The sequence below is a fragment of the Euleptes europaea genome, chromosome 1 (genome assembly GCF_029931775.1).
Source record: "Euleptes europaea isolate rEulEur1 chromosome 1, rEulEur1.hap1, whole genome shotgun sequence".
NCBI lineage: Eukaryota > Metazoa > Chordata > Lepidosauria > Squamata > Sphaerodactylidae > Euleptes > Euleptes europaea.
This window is the reverse complement of record NC_079312.1, coordinates 93,105,066-93,119,798: the sequence shown is the minus strand read 5'-3', so window position 1 is coordinate 93,119,798 and position 14,733 is coordinate 93,105,066. Positions and strand designations below refer to the sequence as shown.

The 14,733-nt window shown below is 43.7% G+C and overlaps 1 protein-coding gene across 1 annotated transcript; it reads left to right on the top strand.

The window, feature by feature from the left end:
* The first annotated feature begins 1,288 nt into the window (after nt 1–1,288).
* On the top strand, nt 1,289–13,393 carry CAMLG (calcium modulating ligand). The gene is made up of 4 exons (XM_056861483.1): nt 1,289–1,478; nt 8,279–8,724; nt 10,958–11,023; nt 13,055–13,393. The coding sequence occupies exons 1-4, from the start codon at nt 1,289–1,291 to the stop codon at nt 13,244–13,246; spliced, it is 894 nt and encodes a 297-aa protein (XP_056717461.1). The 3' UTR covers nt 13,247–13,393.
* Nucleotides 13,394–14,733: the final 1,340 nt, after the last annotated feature.

Sequence of the window (14,733 nt, the reverse complement as noted above, 5' to 3'; positions counted from 1 at the left end):
CAACTTTCTATTAAAAACCCACACATCCACAACAGCATGGGAGGCCCAACCAGCTATGTGCATACATGCTTAGATAGAGCTGCATCTCATATAATGTAGTCATTAAGCAATTCAATATTTAAAAATCAGGAAGTGTGTGTGGATGAGAGACCTACAAAGACTAGACCTTTGTTACTCAGTGGTAGAGAACAAGTTATATAGGAGGGACCAAAATCTCTGGCAACCCCAGCTAAAAGGATATTAGATATAGGGAAAGACCTTTCTCTGCTTGAAAGACACCAACACTCAAGGCACACAATACTAAGCAAGATGCACCAACGCTTTGGCTTAGCATAAGGCATGTCATGTGTTCAAAGAATAACAAGGGGTTTATTAAACGCAGACAAAAAATATTAGGAGGGAGGGCAAGGGCCATAGATGAACTCTAAAGATAAGGCCAAGTCAAGACCCCAGATCATTTATACCGAAAGACGAATACTGACCCATTTTTCTTCCAATTATTAAATGGAAGGGAGGCCATGTAAATATATGGGAACGATCAAAAGGGCTGTTTTAAAAGTCTATGAAAAAGAGCTGAAAGGAAACGCTGAAGCCTGTATTTGACAAACGTACAGATTACGTTCATCAGTTTCCAAGAGGCTCAATGGGCAGCCCGAAGCAGACATGTTAGTAGTAAATCTCGTTATATTCAATAGAGTTTTACTACCAAATAAATGCAAACGAGACTGCAGTCTGTTTTCTCGGCGATTCAACTAGCTCCACTCCTCCGCGCTTCCCCTTAATTTAGTGTTGGAGTTGAAGCTGAATGTGGTCAGAAACGCCCCCGCCTCCAACCACCTGCTCTGATGTCCTATTGGCTTAATCTAGGGCCACACAGCCACCTGCACCCATTCATGTCAAGGGAAGCATTATGACGAAGGGGGTGGCGGTTTATGAGGTCGTTACCTACTAGCGCTGATCTGCTGGCGTCGAGTTCCCCCCCTCCTCTCACGCCCACTTTCCCTCGAAGCCGTTTTCGCCATCTTTGCTAAGGGCGGCCGTCTATCGATTCTCCCTGGCCAACGGTTATCGCCCGCATCGGGATCGCAGCAAGCGCAAACCGAACCCTCATCCAAAATGGCGCCTTTCGTTACAACGTCTGCAGGCGGTACCTAAAATGGCCGGCTGTAGCGCTTGCGCCTTAGCTGCGGGCCGCTGTCGGGGCCTGGCTCGTTGCATTGTGTGACTGCAGAGACCAGGGAGTCGGGGTGGGGAAGGCCGAGGGAGGAGCTGCTGCTCTCCGGTAGGGATGGAGCCGGACCCGCTCGGAGATGGCGGCAGCGCTAGCCGTGAGGGGCCTGGCGCGGAGGCCGGCTTTCCACCGACGAGTCCTGGGCTCACAGCCTCTCAGCGCCGGGCTGAGCTTCGCCGGAGGAAGCTGCTCATGAACTCAGAAGAGCGGTTCAATCGGATAATGGGTTTCCACCGGCCGAAGGCGGGTGAGGATGAGGCGTGGCTGGGGGGGGGGGGCGGTTTACTAACTGGGATGGGCAGTCCAAGGGGACGGTAAGCTGCGAGTTGTCTTAGCTGAAGAAAATAACCTCTCGTGTCTTTTTGTTGGGGAGGGGGGAAAGGGGGAATCCAGTATGCGTGTTTTCCTCTTTCTCCTCCACCTCTCGCACCCGGCCAAAGGCAGGAATGGGGTCAGCTGTCCACGTGAACTTTTGTCACCGTCAAATTAACTCACTTGGTTTCTCAAAATCCGACCCCATAATTGTAAAGTTCGTTTAGACTACCTTTCTTCTCCTCCCCTCCGCCTTTCTTCCCGTCAGAGTGACAGGAGATGAGAAGCGCCTCGTCTTAATGTGTTTTGGGACTCTGGTTCCAATCTACCTAGGGCTGTTACCGCACTTGTATTCCCAGCGATGTATTAAGAGTTTGAAAACGTTATAAAAAATACTGTTTGCACTTTGTTTGGCCCCTTTAGCTGTGAAGACGTCTTCCGACCGTTTATAAGCCGTGGTATCCAAAAACCCTTTTAAAGCGATGTTTTTTATAAGGTGGTTACCGCACTAGGTATTCCCAGCAATGTAATAAGAGTTAGGAAATGTTACCAAAAACATCGCTTTAAAAGGGTTTTTGGATGCCGCGGCTAAAAAATGGTTGGAAGACATCTTCACAGCTAAAGGGCCAAACAAAGTGCGAACAGTATTTTTTATAACGTTTTCAAACTCTTAATACATCGCTGGGAATACAAGTGCGGTGGTGTCTCCTGACCCACAACTAGGCTGTGGCCCAGCTTCAAATGCGTTGCATCTGAGATTTTGTCACTAACGCCATTTTCTCTTCATTCTCCTTTAAAATATTTTTAAAGGAGAATTAAGAGAAATGCGAGGTGCAGAGAGAGAGAGAAAAAAAGCAAACAATTGCAGTGGGAAAAGCTTGATACATAAGGTTTAAAAAGTAAAATTTGTTCATATTATTGAGGGTTTGTGTTAGATGTTGATTCAGATCTGAAAACATTGAAAACTTCTGTAAATGTTGCAGAGTTTAGTTTTGAATATGTGATGGCAGGTGGACTATATCTAGTCCTAGCTGGAGTTCTGTTAACTTTAAATTCTGGTATCTAGGATTTCCTAAAATTGCAAGACTTAAAAAAATTACCCTATTCACTCATATTACATTTCAATCTACTCTTGCATTATTTACCGCTAAGATAGTTTTTAATGCAGTGTAATTTATAGCAAGTCCTGCATTTGCCCATTGCAACAATTCTGTGAAATAAGTTGCAATTTGTAAGTGGGAAATTGAAGTTTTTAAAAAAAAGATTTGACCAATGGCATGAGTCCTGTCAGTGGGAGTGGAAGTCGTCGTAGTCCCCCCCCCAAAAAGTGCAAAGCTGGAGATCTTAACATATTGTTCTTGTAGTAAAGAACAATGCTTAAGCATTTGAAATTGTATACCTTGGACTATGTTGGTTCTCAGTAGTTATAGATACTGAAGAAAATTCTGGGGGTGGAGGGAGCAGGGATAGGGTCTGTTCTAGCAAAACCTTCTCAGCTTTTTGGCTAAGATGAAGTATGTGTAGCAGAACTTAAAATATGCCTGAAGACTGATTTATTGAAGCATAGGGTTTTGTGGAACTGACGTAGGCTCTAGCCTACATATCTGTTGCTTTTTTGCCATAAGACTCCTTTTTCTTTTATTGAAGCTTTATTGAGGCATACGTTTTGAGTGAACTAGAGCCCACTGCTGTTAGTCTGTAAGGTGCCCCTAGACACTGGGGCAGTTACTGTTGGTGTTTTACTGCCCTTTTGGCAGTAAAATGTAGAGTGGAGACTTGCTGAAGTGACTGGCACTTACAGCGTGAGAGCAAGATTTTAAACTTATACAATAATCTTAGTCCTTTTCATATCCAAGACTCAGAAGGTTGGACCAGAACCAACGGGTTGAAATTAAAACAAAAGAGTTTCCGTCTAAACATTAGGAAGAACTTTCTAATATTTAGAGCAGTTCCTCAGTGGAACTGGCTTCCTCCAGAGGTGGTGACCTCTCCTTCCCTGGAGGTTTTTAAGCAGAGGCTAGATGGCCATCTGTCAGCCATGCTAACCTTAGGCAGATCATGGAGGCGCATCTTGGCCATCTTCTGAGCATGGAGTAGGGGTCACTGGGGGAGGCACTATGACCCCCCTTACCCAAAGATATTACTGAGGAGTGAGGACCTGACAGATTAAAGTCACAGAAATTTGAGGGGCTGCAGTGAGGAAGAGAGTTAGTTAATATCATCTTCTCTTCTCTTGGTAGAATGTCCATAGGCTCCAATCCACTGAGACTAACTTCTTTAAACAAATGAAATTATAACTTTTAACTACCGTATATACCCGTGTATAAGCCGACCCGCGTATAAGCCGAGGTGCTTAATTTCTCCCCAAAAATGGGGGAAAATTAGGCACCCGCATATAAGCCAAGGGTCGGCTTATAACCCCTCCCCCCCGCAGGCTTACCTTCTGGGCTCCTGGCGGCGGGAAGTGGCACGGGGGCGGCGGGGCGGCCTCCCTGCGGCCGCAGGGGGCCTTTGGAGGCCGCTCCCGGCCAGGAAAAGGCGGTGGGGGTGGTAAAGAGGCCTCCCTGTGGCCACAGGGGGCCTTTGGAGTTCGCTCCTGGCCGGGAAAAGGCGGCGGAGCGGCCTCCCTGCGGCCACAGGAGGACTTTGGAGGCCGCTCCCAGCCGGGGAAAGGTGGTGGCGGAAAGTTCCCTCCTCCCTCCCCCCTCTACCGTATTGACCCGCGTATAAGCAGAGTTCGGCTTTTTCAGACCTTTTTTTGGGCTGAAAAACTCGGCTTATACACGAGTATATACGGTATGTTAGATACGAAATATTGTTGAAGGCTTTCACAGTCAGAGTTCATCAGTTCTTGTAGGTTATCTGGGCTGTGTGACCGTGGTCTTGGTATTTTCTTTCCTGATGTTTCGCTAGCAGCTGTGGCAGGCATCTTCAGAGGCGTAACTCTGAAGGATAGTGTCCCTCAGTGTCAAAGTGTGTTGGAAGAGTAATATATATAGTTGGAAGGGGGTTGGGTTTGAGCTGAGTCATTGTCCTGCCAAAGTATCAAAGGTAATGTGCTAATCATTGTCCTGTAAGTATCAAGGTAATGTGCTAATGAGGGTGTGGTATGTTAATGTGAACCATTGTATCCTGAAGTGATCTGTTAAAATGTGGAATCCAAAGCTAATCCGCATGGCTATTGTGGACTGTAGTCTTTGTTAGTCTGGAGTTTTTCAGGACAGGAAGCCAAGCCTTATTCATTCTTAAACTCTCTTCTGTTAAAGTTGTGCTGATGTTTATGAATTTCAATGGACAAACAAGACACAGGTTCTTATTCCAAGACACTGAAGTACCGGACAATTCTACCAACTATTTTGTCAGATTGCACAGAGAAGCCATTGAAATATATTTTATGTCAAGTTTATGAATATTAGTGTGTTGGTCACCCCCAGAAGCATCACAGTGTTTCAGGCAAAGTGGGTGAATTGAAGCATCAAGCTTCATAAGGGCCTGTATGATGAGGAGGCTAAATGGGCGTTCATACATGATTTATAAAGCCTTTTAGTGCAGCCTGTAATTGGGTATACTAAATGAGTCAGTCACAGTGCTTGGTGGAACAGGTATAGAAATAAGTATTGTTTGTGTTTTATAACCATTAGTATTTAGATTAGTTTTCAATCTTCGGTTTGTGGCTGCAAATTCTTTTTGAATTTGAAAGTACATTATATTTTTCTTCAAACATCTGTGATATTGTCAGACATAAAGAACACTGTGGGCTGTAACCTGTCAGCCGCTGGTGGATACAGATCTTCCCTGTGTTCCTTCATCAGTGCCTTGTGCCAGAAGGAGGTAAAATTGGACAAAATTGATCCCTTTTCCACTCAGAGTTTCTGAGGCTTCACAGTTAGAAGGCGAAAGAGGGGCAATCTGCCTGATTCTGTCCCTCCCTGCTGCCCGCTGACCCGCATGGATTTCAACTGCCAACATCGGCTTTTCAGTAGTCATTTTGGCTACTGCAGGAAGGGGAGTGTAGGAAGCATCTATGACTGCCAGCACAGTGTAAAGATAGCTGGTATGATGAACCTCTGGTTGTAGCTAGCCATTTCTTTTCGTCTTTTTGACTTGACCCAGAATTACGGGTTCATTTTTTAAACAGATGACTGTCCAAATTATTTGGTCCATGTTATCATTGAGGGCTCATTTCTGAGCTTCAGGGCCAATTGGGCTTAGGAGATGGCGTGACCCCACCGCCAGCCTAAGTGCAATGGGGAAAAATGCCCCAACTTTTATTTTTTAAATTAAAAAAAGGCTATTTGAAGCCTTTCAGAGGCCAGGAAACTTCTTTGGAGGCGCCACGGCGGCACCTCAACCATGCTGTCCCCAGCCGCCGAAAGGCTCAGGAATGGGCTGCCTATGTGAATTATACATCTATACTGTAAATAATGAAGAAACTGGCAAATTAGGTGACTTCTACCATGGACTTTATAATACATTCTCTTCACAGGGAAAGACATCCTAAATAGTTGCAGTCCAGCGCAGATTTTTATTTCTGAGGGCTGTTCCCCCTTTTCCCACCATAACATAAAGGCAAACTGAATGGGGAATCTTTACTTCAAAACAATGTAATAGCATGAATTACTATTTACAAAAGTTTCATCAGTCACACACGCATATTTTTAAAAGGCAGCTGATTTAAAATACGTAGGAAGAAAATTAAATAAAACATGAACAAGTACCTTGGGGTAAAGTGTTAGGGACTGTAAACTATACCACTGTGTATAGTTTGTACTTCCTGTTGCTGTAAGTAGTCCCTACTATGTAATTGTTGCTTTTGTTTAATGTGTCATATTAATACTTATGCTGTGCTTTACCTCTGGTTGGTTTCTCTACAAGCCACATCCTACTGCAGGGGTCCCCAACCTTTTTGAGCCTGCGTGCACCTTTGGAATTCTGACACAGTGTGGTGGGCGCAGCTGCAAACTGGCTGCTGCAGGAGGTGGAGCCAGCCCCAAAATGGCTGTGGCAGCGTGCCTTCAGTCACACAGTGGTGATCCTTCTGTCGTGGCAGCTGCTGCCAAAGCAACATTTTAAAAAATCTGCACAGCCAGTCAGACGATGAATCAGAAGAACCACATCGCCCCACCCACTTTATAAATACACTTGGGAGCATCAGGAAAAGTGGCCATGGGTGCCATGGCACTCACAGGCACCATGTTGAGGACCCTGTCCTATTGCATTGTCTATTGGAAATCCCACCCTGTTGGTTGCATTGGTCTATTTTGTACAATCTACCTTGTCCTATAATAATCTTATATCGTGATAATGAAGTGTTGTCCTATAATAATCTTATATCATGATAATGAAGTGTGGCCCCATCTGTAGATATCTAAATCCACAGATTGGTGCCACTGAGAAAGAGATGGTTCTACAAACTTGAGTGGCCCTCCTAGGTTTGCAGAAAAACCTGAAAACTAAAAAAGAGGATGAAGAAAGAAAGGGGGTTATAAAAATACCAAAACCAGAGAACAGTTAACTACGGAAGTGCTGTGAACTATTCTTGGCAGGCAGTGAGGCAGCTAAGCTGTGGGCCAGGCAGCCGGGAGAGTCATTGCTGCAGAGTGGCCAGGAGAGTCACCACCCTTGGCAGAGGTGTGTTGGCAAAATTATGGGGCAGCCGGCTGGGAGAGTCGCCACCACTGCCGGGCATACCGCAGCTTCTTCCCTCAGCTGCCCTAACTTTCCTGTCGGCTCATAACCAGTGAGGCTGGGGGAAGCTGTGCTGGGTGTGTGTGAGGAGGATTATTCGTACCTACTTGTCCGTCCTCAGTTCTGCTTTTCTCCGCAGTCTCTCTGGTTACAAGCCTATGAGAATGTTTAAGGAGGGCAATGAAGACGGGTGAGAAAGAATCTCCTTGCCCACCTGCACACCTACATTGCCGCCTCTTCTGGTGCCCTCTCTCTGGATTCTAACCAGCAAGACAGCTGGGAGAGGCAGCACTGGAAGCGGGCAAGTGGGTGTGAAGAATCCTTCCCGCCCCCGGTTCCAGCGCTGCTTCTCCATGGAGTGTCTCCTCCCTGCCTCCTAACACTGCTGCTGGATTCCCTGCCCCCCATTGGCTCTGCTGGACTCTCCCCCCACACACACACACAAGGTATTGCTTCAGCTCCCTGCCCCCCGGCTGCCTCCAGCCCTGCCCTGGTGTGGCTCTCCCCCACCATGGATGCTGTCACCCCCTGAACTCCTGAAGCTCCTTGTAAGTTCCTACTTGTGTAAATAAGTAATGGAAATTATTTATTTATTTTGTGATTTGTAGCCCTCCCTCCCCGGCCAAGACGAGGCTTAGGGTGATAACATCATTTAAAATGCATCAAAACAGCCACAATAATATTAATAATAATTTCTAAAAGTAATAATTTCTAAAACCCCAATTAAAAGCCTTAAAACTCCAAATTTCTGGAAGAGTTCACTGAATTAGTAGTCTTAGTTCATCAAAGATCTGCTGCTCCTATTCATAGTGACCAGGAGTGTTTCACTGCCTTGAATATGCTTCAGCAAGGGCACAGCTAATAACCTTTCCTGAAGGACATTAAGGTCCCTGGGGGAAGGCTCAGTGTGCTAATGTATATTCTTCCTGCATGGCTTCTATTTTCCTTACATTGCTTGGGTCCCCGGCTTAGAGGCTTGGGTATCAGAGTTTGGAGATCAAATTCAACTTGCATGCATTACTTTTTGTTTTTTGTTTTTGTCTTTAGATGATGACACCCATTCAGAAGCAAAGCTTCAGCTGGAACAAGATAAATCGACCATTCCTGCTCCGTCTGTTTCCAAGCGTATTGTGCTTGGTGATACTGTCTGCAGCCTGGCAGGAACAGCTGACCATGGAAGCAGTGCAGTAGAGCACAAGGGGGAGAAAAAGGACTTGTTCAATATAGCGCCTGAGGTTGGTAGTGAGAGCTCCACTGAACTCCGGCAGCGCAGTAGAGGTGATCTGATGGAACAGCGAACACCTCAGCATGGCCTAGACCAGTATTTATCAAGATTTGATGAAGCTATGAAATTAAGAAACCAGCTGATGAGTGAGAAGCCAAGCCAGGAAAATGGAAATGCTGCAGAGGAATTTGATTCTTTCCGTATTTTTAGATTAGTTGGGTGTGCACTACTTGCCATTGGAGTTAGAGCTTTTGTGTGCAAATACTTGGTGAGCTGAGAACTCTTATTTGATTGTCACTAATTCTTTTTAGCTTGGTTTTTGTACTTTCCTGATAGGGTAGTGCATTGGCTTTCCCATTTCACAGATTGGGAACTGATGTGGAGAAATGATTATTTCCCCAGTGCCTTTCAACTCACAATTGAAGTGATTAAATCACAGTGGAAGGTAGATTGAAGACCAAATTCATGAACTTTAACGATTGTTCCACAGTGTCTTGCCACCTTTAGGGTTGGGTCCAGACTAAATGTCCACTGATTCTTCCTTTCCTGTTGCAGACCCCTTTTACGGAATTTTTTCAGGTTCCCTGTCTCCCATGAGCAGCATTTAATGACTATCGGTGGACTGCAGTGGGAAGGGGGAGGCAGAAATGCTCCATTCTGATATTGGAAAGTTCAATCTGGATCCAACCCATTGTCCTTCCTAATGGTAATAGCCTAGTCTAAAGCAGACTGGTAGCTGTGTGTGTGTGTTGAAGTAAGAATAACTTGCCCAACACAAGAATTCTCTTGGACTCCCATCCATGGCCAGCCAACCTGCAGAGGAGAGACAAAGAATGAGGCCACTTTCATTGACTTGCCAAGTGCAACTGTTGCATCCCCACTCAGGCTCCCCCAGTGGCCAGCTATGTGCAGCTTAGGAGAAGGGGAGTGTGAGAGTGAATGGCCTGTCTAGGCCAACTGCTACTTATATATTCACATAATAAGCGGCATTGGCCAAGTAGCAAGGATGAACAGGCTGGCAGGCTATGACAGAACCATAAGTAGACAGCCATACTCTAGAAACATTGTAATGACCCTATTGACTCACTGCTGTTCTGGCATTCAGTTAAGTAATGGGAAGGGATTACACACACCTGCAACTTTCCCAACTCATGCATATGGTGCTATATGGCATCGTTTTGCAGGAATCCTAACTCATTTGGATATACTAATACCTTTATACAGTACTTTTCCAGCGTTCAGAGGGCTTCACATAAACTGTTTCAGTAAGCCTTTCCACAGCCATGTAAGGAGGTGCAATATCATGATCCCTGTGTTGCCAGTGGGCGCTAAGGCAATAGTGGCACACCTGTGGCTACTTCAGTTTGTTCATGTCTTGGGTAAGATTTGAACTATGGACTGCTGAATTCATGTTTTTAGCTATTGTCTCCCCCCCCCCCCCATTACAATGTATTGGGTGAGAAAAAAATTTCTGTTGGATGTTTGTTCCTTTTTAAATGTCTCCAAGGCTGGAATGTAATAATTTAATAAGGAACACTTTACAGATGCATTGCTTTTGTTCTGTATGTGTTTCTTAGGAATATATTCACTGAATTTACCAGTTCTTCCTGAAACAGATTAGAAGTTACATTACTAGATTAATACAGCATTGGATGTGATTATAAACTTGGCTTGGAGATATTTCAGGATATAAGTTTAGATCCTATGATCCATGAGCAGAGCTCTGCTTGGATTTCAGAATTTTCCTGCCTCCTCCTCTGAAATTCAATGCGGGGTGGTGGTGGTCCCCCACCCTGGAACAATGCTGGTATGATGAGAGGGTCTGTAGAGGTAATCAACAAAATATCCCTTCTATGACAGTGGAAATACACTTCTGCCAGCAGAAATAGACTGTAGGACCCTATGGGTATATTATTTTCTGAACAAATTGTGCAACATTAAACCACCACAACAGTCCAGTCAGACCATCCAAACCATTTGAACCCCCTTATCCTTTTGATGAGGGAACCAACTGTGCAAAACCCTTTCCCAACAATATGAAGTACAACTTCTAACAATTTTCATGACTGTAAAGTTATTTCATCTTATACAAAATGTATGTGAACTTCCTAATCATGTTTTATATGTGAAGTAATTTTATATTAATTTTTACCAAATGTCTCACATAAGACTCCTTTTGAGTATCTTTGGATAGACATGTCTCCCTAAACTAACTGCTGATGCATAATGAATATCCCCATCTCAATAGTGATGTATATGACACTCTATAGTGCCGTGTTATGTAGGCTTGTGTTCTATCCGGCAGTTGTCATACAAGTTCATCGTTAAATATAAGAACACTGTGCTTCTCAGTAGCATATTGAAGCATAGCTCCTTTCAACACATTTTTCAGTATGCCAGCTGAAATACTTAATAATGAATAGTCCCTTTCCTTGAAAGTTTGTATTAATGCAATCGCTTGTTACTGTTTTCTAACTCATATAATTTTCAATTTTTTTCAGTCAATATTTGCTCCATTTCTTACCTTACAGCTTGCATACATGGGGTTGTCTAAGTATTTCCCAAAGGTAAGAGATGTGTTAAGACATACAGTTCTCAAAAAGTCTACCTATTTTAAAGTGTTCATAGGTTATATACATTATAGTGGTTTTTGTTGAGTATTTTCTCTGGTAATCCAGCATTCACAGTAGTTCTTAAACAGGCTACTTTTCAGTCTTTGCCTGATTCATCACTTTCACTGTGGACCTCGATGTTAAGTTTTCTTGCCCAGCCAGATACATCTTGCCCAAAGTGCAAGTGTGGTGCCAGCATGAGAGCCAGCGCGATGTAGTGGTTAAGAGCAGTGGTTTGGAGTGGTGGACTCTGATCTGGAGAACTGGGTTTGGTTCCCCACTCCTCCATGTGAGTGGCAGATGCTAATCTGGCAAACTGGATTTGTTTCCCCACTCCTACACATGAAGCCAGCTGGGTGACCTTGGGCTAGTCACAGCTCTTCGAGCTCTCTCAGCCCCACCTACCTCACAGGGTGTCTGTTGTGGGGAGAGGAAGGGAAGGAGATTGTAAGCCGGTTTGATTCTTCCTTAAGTGGTAGAGAAAGTCGGCATATAAAAACCAACTCTTCTTCTGGTAAGCACTTAGTGATGGTACATTGAACTCTTGTTCTTTAGAAGAAGCAGATCACCATCTCACATGCATGAAAAGTTGTGTATGCTTTGGTCCCCTATAGTGAGTCCATCTGTGTGATGGTCGTTTGAAGGAAAATAAGGTAACAGAACAGGGTCTTGTTTGTTTCTTGTAACTGGAATGAGGATGGAAATTTCAGTTTGTGTAAAAGAAGGCGTGAAGAGAAAAAGAGGCAGGCTGGAGAAGTTAGGAGACTCTCCTCCAGGTCTGAAATCACTGTAGGAGAAATGCAAGTAAAAAAAGCTGAAGAGCTTTTTTCCAAAGCTGCACTCCCTAACGAGGCAGGAAGCAAACTGGGCTAAGGTGACTCCCACCTTGGAGAGAGGAAGTTGTTAAAGTTGGTCCTGCCTCCCTGAGCAATAGGTGGGAGTTGCCCATATCAAGATGCCCACGTAACCTCAGAGCAGAAGGAACCCTCACGGTGAGTATCCAAGGTTCCCCTCTGCAGCAGGAATTTTTGGTTTTGCTGCTTTTCATTTTGTCCAAAGGCAACAATCTCATTAATTTTTGTTTACCCTGACTAGTAATACTTTATGTAAACTTTCTTCTCCTGCCATTACCACTGTTGCAACCCTGTTCCTAAACATAGGAGAATTATCAAATGCCAGCTGTGCAAAAGCCATGAGGTGGCTATTAAACAGATAAACAATCTCCCCTAGGGTAGAAAACCAGCTCTGACATTGCAAAACTCTGGAGAAAGGAGAAACTTTAATATTCACCCAGTGTGGTCATAGCTTCCTCTGATCTAAAGCCGTCTTTACTTCCTTGTAATTGTAGCTTCTGCTCTTTTCTGATGTAGCACTGATGTCAAAAGAACAGACTGCAGTGGTTTTTTTCTTTCTTAATTTCTGATGTTCCTGTGGGTTTTTTCTTCACTTTCTAACAATAAAACTTATTTTTTTAAAAAAAAGAACAGACTGCAGTGAATGAAGACCCTGTTTTATTAGAGGTTTATAAGTAAGATAATAGGAAAACATCCTAATTTTTTAGCTTGCTTTGAGATATGTGGTAGATTGCTATGAATATAGGTGTCCTGCTCAGGCCCTCCAAAATGAACATGCAAAAAACCCTTGTCCCCTCCACTCCCCTGGCAGTTCTTTCTGACCCTGAGAAAGTCAATTTGTAGAGTTCTGTGACTTACAAGGCCTAATAGGTGCACAGGTGAGAGGGCTGCAGTGGAGAGAGAGGACAGGGCAGTTTTGCCTCATTCCTTTCCTTAGCACAGCCCCTAAACATGCCTCAGTTGCTGTGGGGTCACTGAGCTCCAGGAATCAACATACTTGGGGTTGGAAGGGACTGCTGGGAGGGGGGGAGACAAGGGAATCACCTGCATCCAGCAGTGCCTTCCATTGACAGTCTGCTGGATCCAAGAAACTATGACAAAGATTAACTTTTAAAATTTTATTTTTACACAGAGTGAAAAGAAGACAAAGACTACAGTATTAACTGCTGCTCTTTTACTGTCTGGGATTCCAGCAGAAGTAATCAGTCGTTCCATGGACACATACAGCAAAATGGGGGATGTCTTCACAGACCTTTGTGTCTATTTCTTTACTTTCATCTTCTGCCATGAACTGCTTGTGTTCTTTGGTTCCGAAGCACTGTGATAACTGCAGAATGCAGTGTGATACTTCAAAAGAACTGCATCAGTCTTTATTCTGTAACTATCCCTGGATACACACGTACGGTTAAACTTTTATCCAATTCTTACTTGTTTCAGTGCTGCTTAAAACATGCTTCTGAATGGAAGGTCCTAACTTCAAAGCTAAATTAGGAAAGCTTTGATATAGTGCACGGTGACTGATATATGGAAGATAAAATATAAAGCTCAGTGTAAATCTAGGGCCTTTCTTTTAAATTAGAATATGTCCTTTCTTACCCTTACTGGCTCAAACGGTAATCTTTCTCTTTAGTTCTACAGTGTGATAACTCAGCACAACTGATGTCTTGTGCTTGGTTGAACTCTTTACAAATTGTGATTTGGATTCCCTGCAAATTATTACTCTTATCACTTTTAATTCCCTAAATCTCTGAATCTACATTTTAGCTAGAAGAATGTTCTGACAAAAAAACCCCAACCGTAGCTGCTGTTTCTGAAACAGGAAGTGTGTCATTGTGCTCTTATTCTGTTTGTTTTTGTGACGGCTGGGTTTGAAATGGGGATGCTAAAGCAAGGAATGGATCAGTGAGGCCCAGCCTGATTCCTGCGTATGTTTTCTCTGAGCATTCAGTGGCTCTTCCATCTGAGTTGGTGTCCTAATTCCCAGTGTTTACATAATGTATTGTAATATGCTGCATTGGGTAAACATTACCGGTTACAAAGCAGCTCTTTGGAGGGCTAGGCTTCTGTACCTAACTTGCCACAGTTTTTGCTCATTTTTTTTCTGGTTTAGCAGTTAATTCTGCATCATATTTTCGATGTTTTCCAAGAATTTGTGCATATGAAGTTAGGTCAGTTTTACACACACACTTCTGAGGGATCACTACATTTACTAGTAACTGGCACTACCTTGGTTTGTACGGGTGCAAACAGATCTTTGGCTGTTTTTTTAGTCAGCTGCTCAGTGCTTCACACTGGTTTAGTAAATGAGGACACAGAACGTAATAATGCTGGCTTTTAAAAATATACTAGAAAACAGCTTTTATAAGTCAAACATAAATGTTTACTTGAAGTAATTTCCTTCGGAATCAATATCACTTGATTTCAAGTGATTGATTTACGATTGGTTCATTGCTGAAGGCTTCTTTTCTGTTTTACTGGCTGTACAACAATCAAGCCTTTACTTGGCTTTCAGGATTGTTCTTCAGTTACTTAAGAATATTGTCTCTTCTCCCTCTTCCTTAAGTTCCTTCAGTATATCACGATAGCTATCTGTTGTGAATTGATAGGTTTTTATCACTTGTGAAGAATGTATAACAAAAGTAAGGGCTAGTTGAGATACAGCCTAAGACCGTGATGTAGGTATTTGTGTGTCTCCCGCTTCATGTGAGAAATCCTTCCCTTCTCACTCATTTCCACCTGGATTTTGGCTTGGCGTTGTAACTATTGTTATTCCCTAATTAAAGGTGCTGCTAACTCCAGTTAAGAACCTAT

Bases quoted from the DNA above. Each gene is read 5' to 3' on its own strand.
- CAMLG (XM_056861483.1), top strand. From the start codon at position 1,289: ATGGAGCCGGACCCGCTCGGAGATGGCGGCAGCGCTAGCCGTGAGGGG. The intron at 1,479-8,278 runs GTGAGGATGAGG...TTTTGTCTTTAG, and splicing joins TTTCCACCGGCCGAAGGCGG to ATGATGACACCCATTCAGAA. The intron at 11,024-13,054 runs GTAAGAGATGTG...ATTTTTACACAG, and splicing joins TGTCTAAGTATTTCCCAAAG to AGTGAAAAGAAGACAAAGAC.